The sequence below is a fragment of the Ochlerotatus camptorhynchus genome, unplaced genomic scaffold (genome assembly GCF_037179485.1).
Source record: "Ochlerotatus camptorhynchus isolate MF236.1 unplaced genomic scaffold, CSIRO-AGI_Acam_v1.1 ptg000103l, whole genome shotgun sequence".
NCBI lineage: Eukaryota > Metazoa > Arthropoda > Insecta > Diptera > Culicidae > Ochlerotatus > Ochlerotatus camptorhynchus.
In genome coordinates, this window is record NW_027040593.1 from 1,090,042 (window position 1) to 1,116,889 (window position 26,848).

The 26,848-nt window shown below is 35.1% G+C and overlaps 1 protein-coding gene across 7 annotated transcripts in view; it reads left to right on the forward strand.

Annotated features, from left to right (window-relative positions):
* The window catches only part of heph (polypyrimidine tract-binding protein 1 heph), a 727,070-nt gene that overhangs the window by 175,026 nt on the left and 525,196 nt on the right, over window positions 1–26,848 (forward strand). For all 7 annotated transcript variants that reach the window (XM_065219372.1, XM_065219375.1, XM_065219376.1 and 4 more), the window contains one exon: window positions 24,298–24,393. In XM_065219372.1, coding sequence (XP_065075444.1) covers window positions 24,307–24,393 — 87 coding nt within the window. In that variant the 5' untranslated portion in view covers window positions 24,298–24,306. The remainder of the gene's footprint in view (window positions 1–24,297; window positions 24,394–26,848) is intronic.

The following is a 26,848-nucleotide window of genomic DNA, read 5'->3' on the forward strand; positions in this document are numbered from 1 at the left end:
GTTTAAAAAAAAAACGCAATTCAACTGAACAACTTTGCCCAAGGCGGTCATGCAATCTAATGGAAAATAATAGGTTTGCTCACTAGCACCACCTAGTGAACCAACTAAGAACTAATCCAACCACTATAACGACGAATAGGGCTTTTTGGGCTGGTTTAACTGACTACTTCAAGTCTGAATCTGTATTACTAGACTTCCATTTCTGATCCCTAAAACAAACAAAAAAATTCCAGCATGATTCCCGATTTACGTCAATTACCCCCGCAATTATCCGCCTCAAGCTTCCTGAAAATCACGCCAATTTTCCAATGTTCGACTCCATTAGCCGACCACTCTCGTTCGACCTCCCCGTGGTCTTTGATTCACCCCCCAGCCGGGCCCGGAGAACCCAAATTATCCAATCTATTCTACCCGTTCGCTCGGACGCGGAAGTCATTGTCCGTTCGCGCTGCCTCGTTTCGATCAAAATACAAATTGTGTGTGTGTTTCGAAAATCGGCTTCGTTGTTGGGCGAATGTCATAAATCACCCACTGCCGTCGACGACCATGCCGCTTCTAAGTCACCTTCCTAAGCCCAGATAAGCCGATCGATGATGTACTACGCTGCGAGCTATCTAGTAGCTGAGTGAGAGAGAATGAGGGGAACCTTACAATTGTTACGGCCACGAGTCGCGGCGTCTTTCCGCGCTGCTACCCGGCGAGTTAACCTTGAAATTTAGTTGATTGACGAGTTATCTCACTCTCGGCTTTCGAGCTGCGAAGAGCGGCGGTGAGAGTGAGTGACTACGTTCTCTCGCTCGCGCTTTTGTTTTGCCCCGCGAGAGTCGGCTTAACGTGTGTTGGTATGAGTGTTAAGTCATCGGAGCGTGGCAGCCCCGTCGTCGTTGTCGAATGATGAAGGCTGTTTAGTGACTCAATCTGTGAGTGAGGACCGAGAACGTGGTAGACGGCCGACGATGATTGTGGCGATTCTTCAGCGAAGAAGCGGCCGGTGTGGCGTGGCGAATAGAGCTCCTTTTATGGTTGTATTGGTGAACGTCGGACGTCGACTGACTTCGGACTTGACTGTGTGAATAATATTCCGGTCAATGGCAAAAGAGTTGAACGTGAGCGATTCAAGGGTTGACCGGACCGGCGGCGGTCGGATCGAGTCGAGAAACATTGGAGAAGGAGGTGAATATGAGGAAGAAGACTGCATGGACGGGTACTACAGTCCAGGGTCGAGTTTTTACAGTGGTGGTGCTGGTTGCAGACTTTAAGGTTTTGGAAGAGGTTTAGGAATTGATTCTGTTTTTTTTTTCAGTACTGCTGCTGAAATTCTTCAGAAATTCTCCTAAATCTTATCAGAAAAGCTCTTTAGAAAATTTCAAAACCTCAGCCCTCCAGAAGTGAACTCCCCTAGATCTTCTCTCACTGGAGCGACAAAATTCTCAAAAAATTACTTCTGAAACTAACCATATTTTGATTTATCTCGGAATATATTTTGGAATTCTGTCCGGAAGTTTTCTTTTTAACTTGTTCCCAACTTTACCCGGTTTCTTCTGACCGTTTTCAGTTGCTTCTAGCTACTTCCGGAAGTTTCTTCCGACTTCCAAAAACTTCCTGAAACTGTTTCTGACTTCTCCGGAATATGTCTTCCAACTACTCCCGATTCGTTTTCGGAAGCTTCGTACGACTTCGAGGTTCTCCTGACTTCCACTGGAAGTATTTTCCCATTTCCATCGGAAGATTCCTGCAAGGTCTCCAAGAAGATTATCATAGTTTTCCCCGGAAGGGCGTCGGGCTTCTTTCTGAAGCTTCTCCCGACATAATCATCCAGGAGTTTTTATTTTCAGACTTGTTTACGATTTTTACGATTTCCGCAGAAATCTTTTTCCATAAGTTCTGCTGACTTGCTCCGGCATTGTCCGTCCCGAACTTGCCCGGAAAGCTCACTCAGACTTCGTCCGGGAATTTTTCCAACTTGATTTTTTTAGCTTTAACTTCTCTGAAATTTTGGAACAAAAAGTGTAAAATTCCTCGATTGCTTTCTAGACTAGATTTTTAGGTTTGATATATTCTTAACCCGTGAATTTCGATGAAAAATCTGGGAAAAAATATACTTCGTCCATTCTTCTAAAAAAAATGGATTTTGGACCTTGAAAAACTTTCAAGACCCTTGGACTTGACTAGATTCTTAGGATAAAGTCATTTAGAAGAATTCTTAAAAAAGAGTTTTACGATTATGTGGAGATTTTAGAATGAATTCCACAACCGCCAATTTGAAGTCACCTGGATAAAACCGGGAGTGAATTTCGATGTCAAATCGGGAAAAATATACTTCGTCCTTTCTTCGAAAAATAATAAGATTTTGAACCTTGAAAAAGTTGCAAGACCCTTGGGCTGGACTGCATTATTAGGATAAAGTCATTTAGAAGAACTATTAAAAGAATTTTAACAATTTTAAAATGAATTTAAGGGACAACACATGGTGACCAGTGAACCGGGAAATCGGGAAAACCGAGAATTCGAAATCAACAGGAAAAATCCCGTAAATTTCGACGTCAAATCTGCAAAACATATACTTCATCCTAAAAGACCCTTGGACTAGACTAGATTTTTAGGATAAAGTCATTTTTATCAATTATGAGGAGGTTTCAAAATTAATTCTAAAACCGGAAATTCGAAGTCACCGGAAGTGAATTTCGATGCCAAATCGGGAAAAAATATACTGCGTCCTTTCTTCAAAAAAAAAAAAATTAGGCCTTGAAAAAGTTTCAAGACCCTTGCATTGGACTGGATTTTCAGAATGAAGTCACTTAGAAGAATTCTTGAAAGATTTTTTGAAATTTTCAGGAGATTTTAAAATGAATTCTAATGAAATATGTCCAGTGAACCGGGAAATCGGGAAAACCGAGAATAAGCCGGGAATTCAAAGTCCCCGGGAAAAAACCCGTGAATTTCGATGACAAGTAGTTCGTCCTTTCTTAAAAAAAAAATAAAAAAATACATTTTGAAAAAATTCTTGAATTAGACTAGATTTTGGAGGAGATTATAGAATGAATTCCAAGGATAACACCAAAGCAGTCCTAGTCAATTGTCAGAGTTCAGAGTTAAATGTTATGGAGAATTCCTGGTGAATTTTCATAAGAATTGAGTTGACAACTCTAAGATTGTTTTGAGCAAATTTTCAAAACAATTCTGCGGTGAGTTGCCTGGGAATTCTAAGGGGAATTCATTAGAAAGAAAATTGAAAAGAAGTTTCAGTGAATTTAAGATCCAAAAAAAAACTTCAAAATTTTAGTTTCAAAAATAATGTCACGAAGGTTCCTTTGAGAAATTCTGAGGTCATTAAATTCCGAAGAAATTATATAGATAATTTCAAGTGAATTCTAAAGAAAGTTCCAAGAGAAATTCGTGAAAAATTCCAAGGTCATAACATTTTCAGGGTATAACTCAAAAGGAATTCTGAGAAGAGTTTCATTGAAATTCCGAGGATAGTTCCAAAAGGTATCTTGAGAAAAAATTCTAGAGAATTCTCAAAAGAGCTTTAAAGGAATTCCGAGGATAGTTCCAAAAGGTATCTTGAGAAAAATTTCTAGAGAATTATCAAAAGAGTTTTATGGGAATTCCGAGGATAGTTCTAAAAGGTATTTCGAGAAAAAATTCTAGAGAATTCTCAAGAAAGTTTAATGGAAATTCCGAGGATCGTTTTAAAGACGTGAAAAGAGTTTTATCGGAATTCCGAGGATAGTTTCAAAGGTATCTTGAGAATCTTTTTAGAGAATTCTCAAAAGAGTTTTATGGGAGTTCCGGGGATAGTCCCAAAAGGTATCTTGATAAACATTTCTGCATAATTCTCATGGAAATTCCGAGGATAGTTCCAAAGGTATCTTGAGAAAAAATTCTAGAGACTTTTCAAAAGAGTTTTATGGAAATTCAGAGGATAGTTAAAAAAGGTATCTTGATAAAAATTTCTAGAGAATTCTCAAAAGAGTTCAATGGGAATTCTGAGGATAGTTTAAAAGGTATCTTGAGAAGAATTTCTTAATGATTCTTAGAACAGTTTTATGGAAATTCCGAGGATAGGCTCAAAGATATTTAGAGAAAATTTTCTAGAGAATGCTCAGAAGAGTTTTATGGAAATTCCGAGGATAGTTCCTAAAGGTATCTTCAGAATAATTTCTAGAGAATTCTCAAAAGATTTTTATGGAAGTTCCGAAGATAGTTCCAAAAGGTATCTTTAGAAAAATTTCTAGAGTATTCTCAAAAGAGTTTTATGGGAATTTCAAGGATAATTTCAAAAGGTATTTTGAGAAAATTTTCTAGAGTATTCTCAAAAGAGTTTAATGGGAATTCCGAGGATAGTTCCAAAAGGTATCTTGAGAATAATTTATAGAGAAATCTCAAAGATTTTTATGGAAATTCCGAGGATAGTTCCAAAAGGTGTTTTGAGAAAAATTTCATAAGAATTCTCAAAAGAGTTTAATGGGAATTCCGAGGATAGTTCCAAAAGGTATCTTCAGAGGTATTTCTAGAGAAATCTCAAAAGAGTTTTATAGGAATTCCGAGGATAGCTCCAAAGGGTATCTTCAGAATAATTTTTAGAGAAATCTCAATAGATTTGTATGAAAATTCCGAGGATAGTTCCAAAAGGTATCTTGAGAAAAATTTCTAGAGAATTCTCAAAAGAGTTTTTTGGGAATTCCGAGGATAGTTCCAAGATGTATCTTGAGAAAAAAAATTCTAGAGAAATTTCAAACGATTTTTATGGAAATTCCGAGGATAGTTCCAAAAACTATCTTGAGATAAATTTCTAGATAATTTTCAAAACATTGTTATAGAAATTCCGAGGATAGTTCCAAAAGGTTCAGCTTCAGGCTTCAAAATAATTTCTAGAGAAATCTCAAAAGAGTTTTATTGAAATTCCGAGGATAGTTCCAAAAGGTATCTCGAGAAAAACTTCTAGAGAATTCTCAAAAGAGTTTTATGGGAATTCCGAGGATAGTTCCAAGAGATATCTTGAGAAAAAATTCTAGATAAATCTCAAACGATTTTTATGGAAATTCCGAGGAAAGTTCCAAATAGTATCTTGAGAAAAATTTCTAGAGAATTTTCTAAAGAGTTTATTGGGAATTCTGAGGATAGTTTAAAAGGTATCTTGAGAAGAATTTCTTAAAAATTCTGAGAAGAGTTTTATAGATATTCCGAGGAAAGTTCTAAAAGGTATCTTCAGAAAAATTTCTAGAGTATTCTCAAAAGAGTTTTATGGGAATTTCAAGGATAATTTCAAAAGGTATTTTGAGAAAATTTTCTAGAGTATTCTCAAAAGAGTTTTATGGGAATTCCGAGGATAGTTCCAAAAGGTATCTTGAGAATAATTTCTAGAGAATTCTCAAAAGAGTTTCATGGGAATTCCGAGGATAGTTTCAAGATGTATCTTGAGAAAAAAATTCTAGAGAAATTTCAAATGATTGTTATGGAAATTCCGTGGATAGTTCCAAAAACTATCTTGAAATAAATTTCTAGATAATTTTCAAAACATTGTTATAGAAATTCCGAGGATAGTTCCAAAAGGTTCAGCTTCAGGCTTCAAAATAATTTCTAGAGAAATCGCAAAAAAGTTTCATTGGAATTTCGAGGATAGTTTCAAAAGGTATCTTGAGAAAAATTTCTAGAGAATTCTCAGAAGAGTTTAATGGGAATCCCGAGGATAGTTCCAAAAGGTATCTTCAGAATAATTTCTAGAGAAATCTCAAAGATTTTTATGGAAATTCCGAGGATAGTTTCAAAAGGTATCTTGAGAATTCTGAGAAGAGTTTTATCGAAATTCCTAGGATAGTTTCAAAAAGTATCTTGAGAAAAATTTCTAGAAAATTCTCAGAAGAGTTTTATGGGAATTCCGAGGATAGTTCCAAAAGGTATCTTGAGAAAAATTTCTTGAGAATTCTCAAAAGAGTTTTATGGGAATTCCGAGGATAGTTCCAAAAGGTATCTTCAGAATAATTTCTAGAGAAATCTCAAAGATTTTTATGGAAATTCCGAGGATAGTTTCAAAAGGTATCTTGAGAATTCTGAGAAGAGTTTTATCGAAATTCCTAGGATAGTTTCAAAAAGTATCTTGAGAAAAATTTCTAGAAAATTCTCAGAAGAGTTTTATGGGAATTCCGAGGATAGTTCCAAAAGGTATCTTGAGAAAAATTTCTTGAGAATTCTCAAAAGAGTTTTATGGGAATTCCGAGGATAGTTCCAAAAGGTATCTTGAGAAAAATTTCTAGAAAATTCTCAAAAGAGTTTTATTGGAATCCCGGGACAGTTCCAAAAGGTATCTTGAGAAAAATTTCTTGATGATTCTTAGAACAATTTGATGGAAATTCTGAGGATAGGCTCAAAGATATTTTGAGAAAATTTTCTAGAGTATTCTCAGAAGAGTTTTATGGAAATTCCGAGGATAGTTTCTAAAGGTATCTTCAGAATAATTTCTAGAGAATTCTGAGAAGAGTTTTAAGTAAATTCTGAAGATAGTTCCAAAAGGTATCTTGAGACAAATTTCTAGAGAAATCTCAAAAGAGTTTTATGGGAATTCCGAGGATAATTCCAAAAGGTTTTTTGAGAAAAATTTCTAGGGAATTCTCAGAAGAGTTTTATGGGAATTCCGAGGATAGTTTCTAAAGGTATCTTCAGAATAATTTCTAGAGAATTCTGAGAAGAGTCTTTTGGAAATTCCGAGGATAGTTCCAAATGGTGTCTTCAGAGGTGTTTCTAGAGAAATCTCAAAAGAGTTTTATGGGAATTCCGAGGATAGTTTCAAAGGTATCTTGAGAAAAATTTCTTGATGATTCTTAGAACAATTTTATGGAAATTCCGAGGATAGGCTCAAAGATATTTTGAGAAAACTTTCTAGAGAATTCTGAGAAGAGTTTTATGGAAATTCCGAGGATAGTTCCTAAAGGTATCTTCAGAGGTATTTCTAGAGAAATCTCAAAACAGTTTTATGGGAATTTCGAGGATAGTCTCAAAAGGTATCTTTAGAAAAAATTCTAGAGTATTCTCAAAAGAGTTTTATGGGAATTTCAAGGATAATTCCAAAAGGTATTTTGAGAAAATTTACTAGAGTATTCTCAAAAGAGTTTTATGGGAATTCCGATGATAGTTCCAAAAGGTATCTTCAGAATAATTTCTAGAGAAATCTCTAAGATTTTTATGGAAATTCCGAGGATAGTTCCAAAAGGTGCCTTGAGAAAAATTTCTAGCGAATTCTCAAAAAAGTTTTATTGGAATTCCGACGATAGTTGCAAAAGGTATCTTCAGAGGTATTTCTAGAGAAATCTCAAAAGAGTTTTATGGGAATTTCGAGGATAGTTTCAAAGGTATCTTTAGATTTCTGAGAAGAGTTTTATCGAAATTCCGAGGTTAGTGACAAAAGATATCTTGTGAAAAATTTCTAGAGAAGTCTCAAAAGAGTTTTATGGGAATTCAGAGGTTAGTTTCAAAGGTATCTTGAGAAAAATTCTAGAGTATTCTAAAAAAAAGTTTAGTTGGAATTCCGGGAATAGTTTCATAAGGTATCTTGAGAATTTATTTTAGAGAATTCTCAAAAGAGTTTAATGGGAATTTCGAGGATAGTTCCAAAAGGTATCTTGAGAAAAATCGCTAGGGAATTCTTAAAAGAGTTTTATGGGAATTCTGAGGATAGTCCAAAAGGTATCTTGAGAATTCTGAGAAGAGTTTTGTTGGAATTCCGAGGGTAGTAACAAAAGGTATCTTGAGACAAATTTCTAGAGTATTATCAAAAGAGTTTTATAGGAATTCCGAGGATAGCTCCAAAAGGTATCTTCAGAATTATTTCTAGAGAAATCTCAATAGATTTTTATGGAAATTCCGAGGATAGTTCCAAAAGGTATCTTGAGAAAAAACTCTAGAGAATTCTCAAAAGAGTTTTATGGGAATTCCAAGGATAGTTCCAAAAACTATCTTGAGATAAATTTCTAGATAATTTTCAAAACATTGTTATGGAAATTCCGAGGATAGTTCCAAGAGGTATCTGGAGAATAAATTCTAGAGAATTCTCAAAGGAGTTTTATGGAAATTCCGAGGATAGTTCCAAAAGGTATCTTCAGAATAATTTCTAGAGAATTATCAAAAGAGTTTTATGCGAATTCCGAGGATAGTTTGTATCATTAGAAAAATTACTTGAGAATTATGAGAAGAGTTTTATGGAAATTCTGAGTTTAGTTCCAAAGGTATCTTGAGAATAATATCTAAAGAAATCTAAGAAGAATTCCAGGTGAATGTTCAGAAGATTTTAGAAAAAAAAAGATAATTGTGAACAGAATTTCAAGACAATTCTGAGGTGAATTGCCTGTTAATAAGAAGAGAATTCAAGCTAATTTTAAATATGTAGAATTATTGAAGGAAGCTGCAGGGAATTCGTGGATGAATCATCACCAATTCGAAGAGAACCTTAGGATAAATTCCATGAACGTTTTGGAGTGTTCTACAGAGATGTTCTGCACTGTTAATAAGACATTTTCAAGGGACCAGAGATAATCTCAAATTTATTTTAGAGGATTTCTCAAAAGAACTTTGGGAAGGTATATGATTATAAAGGAAATTCTGGAGAACATTCTAAAGAAATACTGTATCAATAAAGATCTGATCGAATGCAGACAAATTTTGCTCGAACGCAGAATCAAATTTAAGATTCTGAAAAATTTCTGCTATTTTGTAATGACCTCAATTTGGCTTAATCGTATTCGGTTTAATACTTGATAATATGTATATCGCATAATTGGGAAAATTACCAAAATTCCTGGAAATAATCGGGGAAAAATGGGAAATGGATTTAATATCTTCCTCCGGGGCACTCGGAACATGTCCGGATGTGGTCCTGGGCAGTCAGATTTCAGCAAAGCGTTTAATCGAATTGACATACCCATGCTTCTTTTTAAACTTCAAAAAATGGGAATTCATTACGCACTCCTCAAGTGGCTTGAATCATATTTAACTGACCGCCATCAAATAGTAAAAAACAAAGGAAAGACATCAAATCCCGTTGATGTCACTTCTGGAGTTCCTCAAGGCTCCCATTTAGGACCGCTTTTATTTATTCTCTTCGTCAATGACATATCTTTCATTATTAAGAAATTGAAAGTTTTAATCTATGCTGACGACATTAAACTTTTTTTGGAAATAAAAGATGCCAAAGACATCATACATTCAAAGAGGAAATACAGATATTCCATACTTGGTGCCAAAAAAGCCTGCTACAAATAAAAAAATGTAACTCAATTACCATTAGTAGAAAACGAACCCTACCCGATATAACAATCACTTTAGGAAACCATATCGTAGAAAAGTGTGATAGAGTCAGGGATCTAGGTGTTATTTTGGACTCAAAACTTACTTTCGCCGATCATTATAACACAATTATTAACAGAGCTAACAACATGCTTGGTTTCATAAAACGTTTCTGCTATAACTTTCACGATCCGTATACGATAAAAACATTGTACATTGCTTATGTAAGATCGATATTAGAATATTGCAGCATAGTTTGGTCACCTTTTTCAATCACACACGAAGAAAGAATAGAGTCCGTTCAAAAGCAGTTTCTATTGTATGCACTCCGCAAGTTAGGTTGGGCTGTATTTCCTCTGCCATCTTACGCAGCTCGGTGTATGCTCATAAATATCCAAACATTAACAGAGCGTCGTGAATTTGCTATGATTTCTTTCGTAAACGATATCGTATCACATCGAATTGATTCAATAGAACTATTGTCATCCTTAAATTTATATACGCCATCTAGGCATTTACGAAATAGAAATATATTTGCTACAAATCGTCATCGTACGAATTATGCCAAATTTGGACCCTTGAACCAAATGATGGATACATATAATAAGCACTGCGATAACATTGACTTTACAATGACAAAAACCAAATTAAAGCAATATTTTAATTCCTCGCTAGAAGTCAGCTAGAAGTAATGTTTTAACTTGTTCTCAAGACATATTATAAAAAATATAAACATAGACAAAATTGTAAACATAGCTCTTAAGACAACAATTGTAAAACGGTCTACACTGATTGACGACAAATAAATAAATAAAGTCAAGGTGATTGCAATCTGTGTCGCATGATGGGTTTCAGTTCAAGTCAGATTCTGGATACTTTCCCGGGGGATCTCGAGATATGGCTGGAAGAGGCCAATGTTGCCCTAGGCACGTTTCAGGTCGATTCTAGTCACTTTGACTACAATCTGGATATGGATATGTCCTGGTTGCGCTCGAAAAGCGGCCAGAATCTGAGTTGAACTAAAACCCATCAAATCCAACGAGGATTCAACAATAAGATCATGGATAGTCATATTGTGTGTAAAAAGGGTGGATAAATTCAATTCTTTTTTCATATAGAAAACTTTATCCCCTGAACAAGAAACTAGAGCACTAAATCGATCGGATAAATAATTTTCGAGTTACAGTTTTCAGAAGATGGACTTAATATTTTCTACAGGCTCTTTTCAAATTAAGGCTTGATTCAAAATTGCTGATGGAAAATTGGCACTTTTGGACAAAAGGAACGTTTCTGCAAATTTTTATCCAAATAAAAAATATAAGGATAAATGGATTAGCAAATTAGTATGGAACAGCTCACTAGTCAAGTCGACACGTTGAAATTATCAAGGAATTTTATGTTTCCCAACAACCTCCATACTTTTCTCCGGAAAATTGCAATTTTATTCTGGCAATCATGATTTCCCATTAACTCCATTTAGCACCACCTTGCCACTTATGTGTCTCTCTACACAAGAGACGAATAGATAACGATAGCTTTCTTTCCGGACAACGCAAAAAAAGGCCATCACAAAAAAAAAGGTTAACTAATCTAAATGGCACCACTCTCTCTCTTCAGGATCATTTACGTCCGAGTCCCGCTCCGTCCATCCGTTCTCTCCGCATTCCAATGTGGAAATCTTGTTAGCATACACTTCCACTCCTGAAGATGCCGCACAGTTGAAGAAGGCACTCGGGCTGCTCAAGTGGAAATTTATCCCCCTGAATAACCGGGAAACTAACATTCCTCGCTGGGCAGGGTTGACAATGACACTGGTCAAGTTAAAGGAATACTTAGGAGAGTGTCAAGGCTATTCCTGTCGCATTTTTTTTTCCTTGAGAATTCTGATTGCTGGGTAACGAAGATCGTTACGATAATCGCTACAAATACCAATACCTCGGTATATCTGGCAACACTGGTGCCATCATCCATTCTTGCGGAGTCCAACAATAGCCAATCTACTTCGCTCTTGAATCCCCGGGAGTGCCCCAAAAGACTACGCGAAATTCCTTCTGGCAATCTGGTGTGGTGGCCGGCCGAAAGCTGAACGAATGTGTCGAGTCACAGTCCATAGTCAGGAATCGAGAAACCGGTTTTGCACGCATTGAATAATTTTGCCCAACCTTCTTCATATCTCTCGACACGCGAAATCGACACTCGCTGAGAGCTTCCGAGGGACGGACGACGACGACAACGACTGTTTTGTGGTCCATATCAGTTAAATCGTATTGTTATGACACGATGATGAGCCGTCGCCATTGTTGTTCGTCGGATAAAAAAAATTTCCCCGAATAATATGGCACTGTTATGAGTCACAATTTGTCACCTTAAGGCTTGTTTTGATTGCAAATTAATTGCTTCAACACCAAACTCACTCTTTCCCTCTTTCTCTCTCTCTTGGACTAAAGTTTAAAAGAGAGGCACGAAACGAGTTTTATCGGGTGCCACACCCGCCTTTCGTTCTGCGCTTTTTTTTTGTTTTGAGGTTATGCAATTTTTTCCCCATCATTTCACACACATCAATATCAATTTAGAGCGCCGCACCTGGGAGAGGATGCTGGCTGGGACAGGGCGAAGAACCGGTAGGCAGAAGAATTTTGATTTGCTTTCGCTGGTCATCGGTGGCGATATTTGAATGAATGTTGCAAAAACCGGGGATCGAAACGGGACATGGCCTTAACCTCGCTCTGGGGTGTGCTCCTTCCCGGCTGCCTGCGGGCCGAGAGTTGCCTGACGGGAATTTTATGAACTGCACACGCGGTTGTTCATTAAAAAGTTGTTGGAATTCCATCGGTTGATCGGCTCGGGTGGGCTCGTTTTTTTTGTAGGTGATAGACTTTGTTTGTTTTTTTCGTTGTGATAAAAAGCCGCTTTGTAGGTACGAAAAAAAAATGTTGTACCATATTACAGTTATACCCCTGAATTACTTAAAACCCCGGGAATTTGATTGGAATTTTAACATATATTTGATCATGACATAACATAACATTAGAACATAATTTGATCACGTCCTTAAAATAATTTGTTTACCTATTTAAATCTTAATGTATGTTGAATATCTATATTGGTCTAGAATATTTGAATTTTTTCAATAGTTCAAGATCCGGATGATTTTTTGAAGTGATTGAATTTTGAAATATTTTGATCTATTCGGGATCTTAAAAAATTGTAAGAGATCTCAAATTTTCAAAGGATCTAGAATCTTAAAAAATAAATTCTATGTCTAGGATCTACCTCATTGCAGGGTGGTCACTGAACCGAGAAAATCGGGAGAACCGGAAATTAACCGGGAATTGAAAGCAACCTGGAAAAACCGGGAAATAACCGAGGATTTGATTGGAACTTTAACATATAATTTTTAATAATAAATATTCAAAGTTTGATGACTCGAATATTTCTCTTAGAATTTTTAATCTAGCCCCATATTCCTGAAAAGTTTTCTACGACTACGATCCTGAAATTTTTTATTCAACTGAATCCTCAAAATCTTAACAATTTTTTTTTTAAATCTTAAATTTTTTATTTTGAATCTAAAACTTAACTAAATTATTTTCAATTAATTAAAAATGTCCAAATTAACAAAAATAGCTAGATCATTTCTTTGAATCAGATCTTAAGAATTTCCTTACGATCATTTCAAAACATTCTTCAGATTAAGCCGAAAAAAAATAAATTCTATGTCTAGGATCTACCTCATTGCGTGGCCACTGAACTGAGAAAATCGGGAAAACCCGGATATTAACCGGGAATTGAAAGCAACCTGGAAATAACCGGGGATTTATTTGGATCTTTAACAAATAATTTTTAATAAAAAAAAACAAAGTTTGATGGCTCGAATATTTCTCTTAGAATTTTTAATCTAGCCCCATAATTCTGAAAAGTTTTCTACGACTACGATCCTGAAATTTTTTATTCAACTGAATCCTCAAAATATTGACATTTTTTTTTTAAATCTTGGATCTTAAATTTTTTTTTGAATCTGAAACTTAACTAAATTATTTTGGCTAAAAATCTCAAAATTAAAGCTTAACAAAAATAGCTAGATCATTTATTTGAATCAGATCTAAAGAATTTCCTTACGATCATTTCAAAACATTCTTCAGAATTGCTTTTGAAGAAATTTTCATTTATCTTTGTTATCTTAAAAATGCTCGCAAAAAATTGCTTTATTTCCTCTTCAATATATTCTTTACAATTCGCTTGAATTATTTCTGGAAATCTCGTAACATTCCATTTAGGATTTATAAAAGTGCTATCCCCAAACTTTCTAGGATTTCACCTTAGAATTATATAGAAATTTTCCTCAGAATTTCCTTGAAATGCTTCTCAAAATGCTCTTGAGGAGGATCTTTTGAAATTCTCTTGAAACTCTCCTAAAAATTCCCTTGCAAATATCTATAATTTCTTGGAGTACTCTACATAGAGTTTCTTTGGAAAAATGCTGAACATTTTCAGCCAAATCCTGGCAAGCTTTTTGATATATCTTCAAAATTCAAATAAATTCCTTTAAGTCCTCTTGAAACTAGCTGCAAACTAGCTTAAACTTCTACCAAGATTTTTTTTTTAGCTTTATTAAGAATTAGATTCCCGCGGTATTAAAATCCATGTTTCATTTAAGGTCTACTCAGAATTTCTCTTTGATTCATTGATCGATCAACATTTAAGAGGTTTTCAGTACTAGGTGATCGTTAGGTGTCGTTTCAGGATTGTAGTCAAATCATCATTAAGTATGGCTCGTGGTTAGTTTATTTTGAGTCCCCTTCCGAGTTCTCTTGGAATGCTCCTTCAACTTCCTGCCGATTTGCTTTACAGTTCCCTTGAATACTACTTATAATCCCCATAAATAGTCTGTTCAGAATTACCATGAAATTCCCCTATACTGCCTATACTTCTCAAACTTACCTGAAATTTATGTTCAAATTGTTGCCCCAGAATTTCTTTGTTATCATCCCTAGAATTCATCAACAATTTTCCACAAAATTCATTAGGTAAATTCTTCATCTCCTTCACCCTTTTCCCATCCAAAATATTGTAAATCTCCACTAACCTCGAGACAACCGCGAGCATTCGGTCCAGTTCCTTTAACTTTAAATATAAGACATCAATAATGTATAACGAAAATGATAACTCGGCTCTGTAAAGTTTATTCGATTGAGCCTGCACAAATAAAGTAATTGTTAAAAAAAATCTTCATGATTATCTCAGATTGTCAGAATCTTGAAATGTTGTCCAAGTTCAAGAGCCATGATTTTTTTTAAATCTTCTTCTTCTTCTTCGAATTCGATATCGCATATTTAGTAGCTTATTGCATGCTCTCAACTTAGTGTGTTCTAGATACACTACACAGTTATTAGTTGAGAGCTTTCGATGCCTGTGCCATTTTTGCATTAATATAACTGTGTGGCAAGTACAATCATACTCTATGCCGAGAGAAATTTTCCAATCCGAAAAAAATCCTAGACCGGGAATCGAACGCAGCCAGCTCCAGCATGGTCTTGTTTTGTAGGTGCGCATTTACCGACTGAACTAAGGGAGGCGATCTTTAAATACGTCATATTTGAAGTTAGAAATCTAGCAATGTTCAAGAATGTAAAGACTAAATTATTAAAAAAAAATCTCAAGGAATCTTCAAAAAAATTCTTAGCCCGAGAATTTAAATTTTATTCCGTGGATTTCATTGGATAAAAAATATGCTCAAGCCAGCTAAACCGCCTAGTGCCGTTTGAATAATTTACATTCTGAGACATTTAAGAGCATTTCAAATTTCGGGGTTCATAAAATTATCCAACTAAATTTTTCAAATTTCTTCATTTTTAAACTTTTATTTTTTTATTATATTCTGCGGTTTTACTAAGTCCCAAAATTCTGAAATTTTTGTCAAGTTCGAAATCTGTTTTTTTTTTTCTTTTTCTGGGTTCTTGTAATTGTTTCTAAATCCAAGATCTGCAAAAGAAGTCATGAGGATTGAGAATCTAATTTGTGTTTTCTAAATTAATGGCATCCGAGATTTTGAAAAAGAAATCCTTATTCCCAAAATTTTGGAAATTGTAATTATAACATCTTGAGTATTACTTTATAAAAATTCTAGAATCTTGAAAATGTTTCAAAATCCAAAGTAGGTACGAAATAACTTTCCATTCTCCATTCTCTAGAAAGATCATCATGGGTATGGATCCGAGTATGGATCCGCATAGAAAAGTATTGTAACACTCATTTGAATTACTTTTGAAAAACCTGGAATCACTTCTAAAAGGACTGAATCATCCCAGAAATATTCGGATGAAATTCGAAAGAACTGATTCACTATTGAAACATTTGGAATCACTTCGGAAAGTACTAAATCACTTCAGAAATGATACTAACCACTTCGAAAAGTACTGAATCCCTTCAGAACTGACCGGAATTACTTCGGAGAGAACTGAATCAGATCGTAAATGTTCGGAAACACTTCGGAAAGAACTGAATTACGTCAAAGAAATTGCAAATTACTTCTAAGAGATATGAATCACTTAAAGAATGTTCGGAATCATAAATATTGAATCACTTCAAAAAGTTCCTAATCCTTTCAGAAAGTGCTGAATTACTTTTGTAAAATTCGGAATACCTTCGGAAAGCACTGAATCACTTCAGAAGTGTTCAGAATTACTTTGGAAAGTACTGAATCAGATCATAAAAATTTGAAATTACATTTGAAAAAATCGGAATCATTTCAGAAAGTGCTGAATCACTTCAGAAATTTTCAAAATCACTTCGGAAAGCGCTGAATCACTTTAGAAACGATCGGAATCATTTCAAAAAGCACTGAATTACTTCAGAAAGGTTCCAAATCTCTAAGGAATGTACTATATCACTTTAGAAATATTCTGAGTTACTTCGGAAAGTACTGAATCACTTCGGAAATGTTCTGAATCAGTTCGGGAAGTACAGAATCAGTTTATAAAAATTCGATATTACTTCTAAACGAACTGAATCATCGCATAAATATTCGGAATCACTTCCAAAAGTTCTTATTATTGACTTAATATTGAAACAATCACTTCGGAAAGTACTAAATCACTTCAGAAATGGTCGGAATCACTTCAGAAAGTACTGAATCAGCTCATACAAATTTGGAATTACTTTTGAAAATATCGGAATCACTTCGAAAAATGCTGAATCACTTCAGAAATATTCAAAATCACTTCGGAAAGCGCTGAATTACTTCAGAAACGATGGGAATCTCTTCGAAAATTATTGAAGCACTTCAGTAATGTTCAGAATCACTTGGGAAAGTACTGAATCAGTTCATACAAATTTGGAATTACTTTTGAAAAAAATCGGAATAACTTAAGAAATAATCAAAATCACTTCGGAAAGCGCTAAATCACTTCAGAAACGATCGGAATCACTTCGAAAAGTACTGAAGCACTTCAGTAATGTTCTTAATCACTTCGGAAAGTACTGAATCAGTTTATACAGATTTGGAATCAGATCATAAAAATTTGGAATTACTTTTGAAAAAATCGGAATCATTCGGAAAGTGCTGAATCACTTCAGAAATAATCAAAATCACTTCGGAAAGCGCTAAATAACTTCAGAAACGATCTAAATCACTTCGAAAAGTATTGAAGCACTTCAGTAATGTTCTTAATCACTTCGGAAAGTATTGAATCTCAGTTCATACAAATTTGGAATCAGTTCATAAAAATTTGGAATTACTTTTGAAAAAATCGGAATCACTCCGAGAAGTGCTGAATCACTTCAGAAATATTCAAAATCACTTCGAAAAGCGCTAAATCACTTCAGAAACGATCGGAATCTCTTCGAAAAGTACTGAAGCACTTCAGTAATGTTTTTAATCACTTCGGAAAGTACTGAATCAGTTCACACGAATTTGGAATCAGCTCATAAAAATTTGAAATTACTTTTGAAAAAATCGGAATCACTCCGGAAAGTGCTGAATCATTTCATAAATATTCAAAATCACTTCAGAAATATTCAAAATCACTTCGGAAAGTACTGAATCAGTTTATACAAATTTGGATTCAGTTCATAAAAATTTGAGATCACTTTTGAAAAAAGTCGGAATCACTCCGGAAAGTGCTGAATCACTTCAGAAATATTCCAAATCACTTCGGAATGCGTTTAATCACTTCAGAAACGATCGGAATCACTTCGAAATGTACTGAAGCACTTCAGAAATGTTCAGAATCACTTCGTAAAGTACTGAATCAGTTTATACAGATTTGGATTCAGTTCATAACAATTTGGAATAACTTTTGAAAAAAATCGGAATCACTCCGAAAAGTGCTGAATCACTTCAGAAATATTCAAAATTACTTCAGAAAGCGCTCAATCACTTCAGAAACGGTCGGAATCACTTCGAAAAGTATTTAAGCACTTCAGTAATGTTCTTAATCACTTCGAAAGTATTAAATCAGTTCATACGAATTTAGAATCAGTTCATACAAATTTGGAATTACTTTTGAAAAAATCTGAATCACTACAGAAATAATCAAAATCACTTCGGAAAGCGCTAAATCACTTCAGAAACGATCGGAATCACTTCGAAAAGTACTGAAACACTTCAGTAATGTTTTTAATCACTTCGGAAAGTACTGAATAAGTTCATACAAATTTGGAATCAGTTCATAAAAATTTTGAATTTCTTTTGAAAAAATTGGAATTACTCCGGAAAGTGCTGAATCAATTCAGAAATAATCAAAATCACTTCGGAAAGCGCTAAATCGCTTCAGAAACGATCGGAATCACTTCGAAAAGTACTGAATCAGCTCATACAAAGTTGGAATCAGTTCATATACAATTTTGAATGACTTAAAAAAAACCAGAATCACTTTAGAAATTTTAAAAATCACTTCGGAAAGTACTAGATCACCTTAGAAATATTCTGAGTCACTTCGAATACTACGGAATCACTTCGTAAATGTTCTGAATCAGTTAGGAAAGTACTGAATCACTTTATAAATTTTTGATATCACTTCTAAAAGAACTGCATCAAAGCATTATTCGGTATCACTTCCAAAACTACTGATTCACTTCAAAAAGGTTCTAAATCATTTCGGAAAGAACTGACCTACTATTGAAATATTTTGCACCACTTCGGAAGGTACTAAATCCCCTCAGAAATGGTCGGAATCACTTCGGAAAGTCCTGAATCAGTTCATAAAAATTTGGAATTACTTTTGAAGAAAATCGGAATCACTCCATAATGTGCTGAATCACTTCAGAAATATTCAAAATCACTTCGAAAAGCGCCGAATCACTTCAGAAACGACCGGAATCACTTCGAAACGTACTGAAGCACTTCAGTAATGTTCCTAATAACTTCGGATAGTACTGAATCAGTTCATACAAATTTGTGATTACTTCGGAACGTACTGAATCACTTCTGAAAGGTTCTAAATCGCTTGGGAAAGTATTGAATCACATTATACAAACTCTAAATGACTTTTAAAAGAACAGTCTTACTATTTTGAATCACTTAGGAAAGTACTAAATCACTTCAGAAATGATAGTAATCACTTCGAAAAGTACTGACCCACTTGAGAGCTGACCGAAATCCCTTCGGAAAGTACTAGATCATCTTAGAAATATTCTGAGTCACTTCGGATACTACTGAATCACTTCGGAAATGTTCTGAATCAGTTAGGAAAGTACTGAATCACCTAATAAAATTTCGCTATCACTTCTAAAAGGACTGAATCATCGCATTATTCGGAATCACTTCCAAAAGTATTGATTCACTTCAAAAAGGTTCTAAATCATTTCGCAAAGTACTGACCTACTATTGAAATATTTTACACCACTTGTACTAAATCACTTCAGAAATGGTCGGAATCACTTCGGAAAGTACTGAATCACTTCGGAAATGTTCTTAATCAGTTCGGGAAGTACTGAACCACATTATAAAATTTCGATATTACTTCTAAAAGAACTGAATCATCGCATAAATATTCGGAGTCACTTCCAAAAGTACTGACTTACTGTTGAAACAACCACCTCGGAAAGTACTAAATCACTTCAGAAATGGTCGGAATCACTTCGGAAAGTACCGAATCAAGTCGAAGAAATTCTAAATGACTTCTAAAATATCTAAATCACCTCGGGAAATATTGAATCGCTTCAGAAAAGTTCTAAATTACTTAAGAAAGTGCTGAATTATTTTTGAAGAAAAAAGGAATTCTTTCGGGAAGTACTGAATCACTTTAGAAATGATCGGAATCACTTAGATAAGTACTGAAGCACTTCAGTAATTTTCTTAATCACTTTTGAAAGAACTGAATCAGTTCATAGAAATTTGGAATCACTTCAGAAAGTACTTAATCAGTTTATAACCGACCGGAATCACTTCGGAAAGTACTGAATCAGATCAGAAATGTTCTGAAACACTTCGGAAAATACTGAATCACGTCAAAGACATTGTAAATTACTTCTAGAAGATTTTAATCACTTAGGAACATATTGAATCACTTCAGAATTTTTTTTATCACTTCAGAAAGTGCTAAACTACTTTTGAGAAAATCGGAATACCTTAGGAAAGCACTTCAATTTTTTTTTTTTGAATATCTTCAGAAATGTTCCGAATCACATCGGAAAATATTGAATCACTTCAGAAAAGTTTAAAATTACTTTAGCAAGTGTTGAATTAGTTTTGAAATAATCAGAATTCCTTGGGGAAGTACTGAATCACTTAAGAAATGATCGGAATCACTTAAGATAGGTTCTAAATATCTATTCCATAGAGATTCCATAGATTAGATCGCTTTTGAAATTTTCCGAGTCACATTGTAAATAACTGAATCACTTAAGTTAAAATTTTGATGATTTTACTTGATGTTTTCTGCTTCATAGGCTAAAAATGAGCGATTTGGTCGAATTAAATGTTCACTCTGTGACCTATTCCTGGCCAAATAGGATAACAAAATAAAAATGTAAAACTTGACCTTCTCCGATTTGCATGAAAATTTGCATTATTATGTTTTTTGGGCAATCATTCACATTTTTGCAAAAATTTGGCCATTTTGGATCTTGCAATTTTCTTCAAAATAGCGTCTTTGACATTTTTCAATAAATTGTAGCACTGAAATGTCACTTCTATGGAAATCACCACCATCATTATCACCAGTTTCACACCAAATGGGATAAAATAAAATAAAATTCAAGGTTCCACCTTCTCCGATTTGTGTAAAATTTTGCATTATTATGTGCAAAAATTTGGCCATTTTGGATCTTGCAATTTTTTTCAAATGGCTTCTGACATTTTTAAATAAATTGTAGCACGAAATCGTAATTTCTGATCAAAATAACTCTGAGACAAAGTTTTTTTTATATAAAAGTAAAGTAATTCTGAGCAATATGTGCACTTTAATTTTGTTTTGCAATTTTGAGTAAAAATTCATAAAAGTGTTGGAAACTGAAATATTTCAAAAAGTATGCAAAGTGCTATGCTAATTGAAGAAGGTTGAGTTTTTCCGTTTCGGTACTAATCTTTTTTAAATGTCGTTGACGCCATTTTGAAAATTTTACAACATCCAAACTGACCAAGAAAATCGCCAGGAAAATCCGGAAAAACATTGGTTAGGGTAAAGAAATTTTTCTATTTTTTTTTCATGCTTCAATACTTCATTGGTAAAATTTCATAATGGTGTCTTATGCCAGTTTTGAGGTTTAATAAAAAAGCAACGGCTCGGGAAATTTTGTTTAAACCTCTGTCTGATTTTTCCGGAATTGACATACCTACTTTGAAAATCCATAACTCATGAACCAAGTATCGTAGGAAAAAGCTTTATTAGTGAAATTATATGTAAATTATCTCAGAAACCGGTAAAATATATAAACTGAAAAATGTTTTCCATGAAAACCATCATAGTGGAGGAAAAATGCAAAGAAAATCAGAGAGAACCTTTTTCGAGCAATGAATTATCTTTCAATAATTGTAAATATCTTACTTTTTACTGGGGAAAGGTATCTCTTACCGTTGTTGAGTATTTATCGAAAAACTAATGGCTATATTTTTCATGGACTGCTGACATAATTTCTTTACCATTTAACTCAGCAATATTCTTTCTACGATGATTGGTTCATGAGCTATGAACTTTCAAAATACGTTATGTATGAGAAAATCCGAAATTTTTAACTTAAAATTTCAGGGAAAATAAATCATCCCGAATTTTTTGAAATTAGTTTTCGTTCATTTAACCATCAACTCTACCTATTGGCTACTTTTTTAATAAAATTCGACACATTTTGAGATTCATAAGATAAAAGATGCATAATTTATAAGATCAAAAAAAAATAGCTTTTTTTATTTTTAAAGCTAATAGGAATACTTGCTTCTACAATGGTATAGATTATTTAATTTGACGCAGCTTTGCTCGAAAATTCAAAATTATATCTCATCAACTTATCATTCTATGAACATTTTTCGACATGTGGCTCTGATAAAACAGTTCGTTTGCTCTAACTTTTGACGTAGGTCTACGTCTATATGGGGGTACACTTTGTGAAAACCAAAAATGGAACATGTAACAAAATTATGAAAGATTATGAACTTTAATAACTCAGCTGCCCCTGGACCAATTTCAATAATTTTATCACCAATCAATCAGAAATATTTCTACGTATCTGTTAAAGCTAAGACTTTATCAGTTTTCAAAATATCACTATTGATAAATCCTGATGAATGTGGGCGTCTTAGTGGAATACCTGTATAATGAGAGAGAGAAGGATTAGTATTTTCCATTTAAGTCGAGTATTAGTACAAGACACTGAAGAAGTCTGCACATTGTAGACGAAATACGCGTATCTGTCAAGGATAAGCAAATAAAGTAGTGAAATTAAATGGAAAATACTAATCCTTCTCTCTCTCATTATATCACTATTGATAATTGCACGATTGTACAACTGTTGCTATGATAATTAAAATTATCACCGATTGCTTGCGAAAAGCGATTTCCCTAACACAGATTTCAAAGTTGAACTCCATCCGGTCTCACTAAACGGTGTTTTTTCAATCACCGTGTGGTGAGTGGTGTTGTTCTCCAGTACACAACGAAAGGCTCCCCCCAAGCAGCTAGCTATGCTATCAAGGCTGCCCTCAACCGCTGATCGGATTCATTTCCAATCACCGGTCGTCGGCATCAGCAGCAGCAGTTGTTCTCCAGTACACAACGAAAGGCTGCCTGCAAGCAGCGAGCTTGCAAAGTTGCTTGAAATTAAATCATCTATATACCTATTTGTGGAAACATTAAAAATAAAAAATTATAATTTTTTTCTTTGAAAAACAAGGACCACCCTAATCAGCCCAAACTCTTTTAAACAAGTTGAACCTCTAGAGTGCATAGTTTTCAAGAGACCGATTTTTGTCGGTGAACTTTTGCTTGAGCTCATTTCTTGGATTGCAATTTTTCAGTCTTCATTTTCACGTCTGAAAATGGCACCGTCTAAGTCACACCTCATGAGAAGATTAGTCCGATCAACATCTGTCATTAGCGATCTGAATCACGCTGTTTTGACGGATTCGGTCCTCAAATCTTCCAAACAATTCGAGGCAACCCCACATCCTGTAAGACCAATCCCACTCCCCATCTTCCGTCCAATTTCTCCGCCGATTTTCCCACGTGATCCAAACCAATGCCCACGATTTCCCAGAGAAGCATCGATAACACACACACACACACACTCAAAATTAATTACAACCACCGCCACAGTAGCAGTGCAGCAACAGCTAATGAATGACACTCCTGAGCGCAGAGCACTAAATTAAGACTAATCATCTCAATACCTGCCGGGTGCCTTTGTGATCAAAATCCTTATCTTCAAAAGCGCCTCTCCGGACCACATTTTCATACAGCGGGCGTGAATGTGGCGGTGGTTCACCACCATCACCACCACCACCACCACCGCCATCAAGGGAAAAGTGCCTTTGTTCCCTTAATCAATAGCCCATTAATCATTATCGCTGCCGTGTGCTCGTTGCCCGTTGGGCAAAACATTTCCCTCGAACATCAAAGAGGAAACTCCACCGGAACAGGACGTCATCGACTTAGTTCTTTCGATGACATGTTAATTAATTTGTTACACACACACCCGTCTATGCGAACGAACACTCAATTAGGGTTTCAGCCTGTTGAACGACTCGAGCGTGTAGACGCCGATCTCTGGAACAAGCGAAACTGAAAGATTATCAAAATCTGCTGCCTGAAGGGCTTTCATCGACTTGGTCTTCTTCCTGGGTTTTCCGAGCAGCAGGAAACAGGACACCCAATTATGCATACGGTGCACCTTTTGCAGCAGGAGTTTAAGCTCAAGCCGTGCAGAGCGCGCGAGCATCAGCTCCACAAGTGTGCGATATGTTAATAACTTTCAGATAATTGTTGTTCATAATTCTTCCCGTCCGTCGTTTCCCCCATTTAAGGTCCCGATGGGAACATCACTCATCAGCTGCCTGCCTGTCTACCTGTATGCATAACTGCGAGCTACTGAGGTGGTGCTGCATCTGTTTTTGTTGTTGTTATTGCATTTAGCACTCCAGGAACGTGCGGAAGAAAGGGTTTTGTTGGGGCTAAAAACCCCTCGCTTAGGTGGTGTTTACAAACATGCTGGTTCAACCAACGAGCACAAATTTCACTTGCTTCTGAAATCTCATGCTGTAGAGTTGACGACTGAACAAAACCGATTGTAGCAACCCCATCCATCAATTCCGAGTACGTCTCTGGCACTCAGTCGGTTGCTTGGTTCAGCATGATGAAGTTTTCAAGACTCGTGTAACATAAGAAGCTCCTGTTGGGATTATTTTGCAACCATCACCGCTGCGTGCGGTGCATCGACCCACTCTAATTACACAATCTACTCTACCACTACTAGCTGTGTTATCAATACAGTGCAGTGCACCACATTCTAACTTATCGTTTTTTTTTTACCCTTCTAACTCTCTCTTTCTCTCTGTCTATCTCTCTGCATGTTTGTTCTATTCCACAGGTAGCGGCCATGATGTCCTGCCCCCTTCCATTACCATTACCACTTCTTCCACCAGCGTTGCACGCAGATTTCCCTCCGGTCCACATCGGAGTTAAGGTAAGCTCTAGAATCCATTTTGTTCCGTTGAATTTGGTCCACTCGGACCAATTTCCCTTCATTTTGACGAATTCCGGCCTTAAAAACCTACAAACTATCCGGAAGTTAGTCCAAAACGAACGCTGGGTGTCAAATTCGATTGCAACGCCTTTCCTTCCCCGAAAACTTTCTCCATCAATCGGAAAATTTCACCTTTCAACAAATTGGACAACCAAGACCGGTTCCGTAATCACCAACTTACCAATTCTTCAGCCATCCTCAAATCAGTCCCGTGTGATCCGGCGAACGAAGCACAACCACAAAGTCCGAAAATCCCTGCATATCAAAACCACCAATTAACTTTGCGGGGCCCCAACTTGGTCCACGATCCCATGTGGCATATGTGGTGGCTGGTTCCAACTTTTCCCCAAACCGGTCGGAGGAAATAAAATCATTACAAGCCACCCATGACTGTCGAAGAGATAAAATTGTCTGCCTCCAACGACGGTGACGTCGACCGGAAACGGATCTACCTGTCCTGGCAGTAATGTCACAACAGGATATGGGGGGGGGGGAGAGAGAGAGCGAGAGAGCACAGCCAATAAAAGATTCAAATTCCTCCGGTGGTGCCGTGCGAGTGCTTTGTGTTGATAACAAATTCCTATAGCGAGGCAGGGCTGGGTCGCAAGAAAAATCATATCAACAGTCGTAACGAGCATTGTTCGTTCGTTTACGACGATGCTGGGGTAGTGGGTGGGTGGTGAGGGCGGGGTGTGAGGGTGTCCTCATAACATATTTAGTAAGTCCTACCAGCATACAGCAGTAGGAGCTTGCGTCCGGATAAGTTGTGTGTCGTTGTTGTGAGTGCTGGCTGCCTCCTCGCTTTTTTACTCGTCCTGTGATTTTATTTTAGAGCTGGGCTAAGGCTCCTTCCCGTGATGGGTAATGGTCTTTATGTTCTTCTCACTATGTATGTGCTCTCTTTGTGCGGTAGCTGGAATTGCAGCTTTGCGATGGAAAGGATGCCAAATTGGGAGATTTTTTAGTACAATCAAATCGGTTGTTAGATTTTGTTGCTATATGGGATTTTTGATTAAACTATTTATTCATGGAAAACGTTCATGATGTTCAAAATTTAAACTCTTTCTCAAATTGTTAAAATAATGAGTCGTTAAGTTTAATAACAAATTATAAAAAACAGATTAACAATTAGAACCAGAAAAATTCTTTGGATTGCTTCAAGGAATAATTTTGAAATTTTTCGAGCAAAGTTAACATTTTGTACTAAAAGAAAAGAAAAAGAAAAACCAAATCCTCATCTGCATCCAAGGCTATTTAAAACACACAAAGAACCACAAAAGAACCTATGTTTTTTTAGTGCTAACTGAAACGATAGAGAATATTTGATAAAATTATGTAAGTTTTCGTTTTGTACGAAATAATGCATGAAAATCAAATATGTTCTAAAACTGATCCTATTATGCAAGGACACACTCGAAATCTACTTTGAGTTGCTTCGAAAGATAGTCTTGAAAGTTTTGAGTTAATTTTAGAAGTTGTACTAAAATTTCAGTCTAATACACAGCTGGGAAAATATTTTTCTTAGTTATTCAAAAATCTCAAATGCACAAATAAATGTTAAAGATAGTCCAAAAACCCCGGTTTTTTTACTTTCCTGTACCAAATTAGAACAGTGTTTTATGCATGTTCTAAAATTGTTCTAAAAATGACTATATTATGCGAGAATTACGCACTTTGAGCTTCCTTCGAAAGATAATATTTTGTGTACTAAAATGTCAATCAAATGAACATCTGGAAAAATATTCTTTCCCTAATTATTAAAAAAAAAAATTAAAAGCTCAAATAAATGCAAATGATAGTCCAAAAAATCTGTTATTGTTTCTTCTCTACTTTGCACTAGATTTTTTTCAAGAACGTAACAGTAAATTACAAGCTGTACTAAATATGATTGCATTAAAAATAGAATGGTTCGTGAATGATTATTGACTCATATTTAAAAAAATTAAAAAATTAGTTTCTTTCGATATTTTTGGTAAGTTTGACATCATTGGATTTTGTACTAAAATTTCAGTCAGAACATGTAGATTTTACAATTGAAAAATTATATCCTAATGATAAATCAGATAATAGCCCATAAAACAATAAAAGTAGACCCGCGTGATTGGTTGTTTGGTTAGCTTAAATTTTGATTATTATTTTAAATCAATATGTACTAAATATTAATATGGTTTTCATTTGAAATTAAGGTGCAGCTGAATGGTTCTTAATAATCTAAAATTTTAAGTAGAAAAATTCAATTTTAAGTAATACATATATAATTTAATTAATTTTGAACATAATTTAGATGTTGTGCTAAAGTTGTACTAAAGTTTAATGTAATATTTTTCGACTGCTGATAACTTTTGGGTGAATATTATTTGCAAATATAGAAAATTTATTGTTCTTAATACAACAA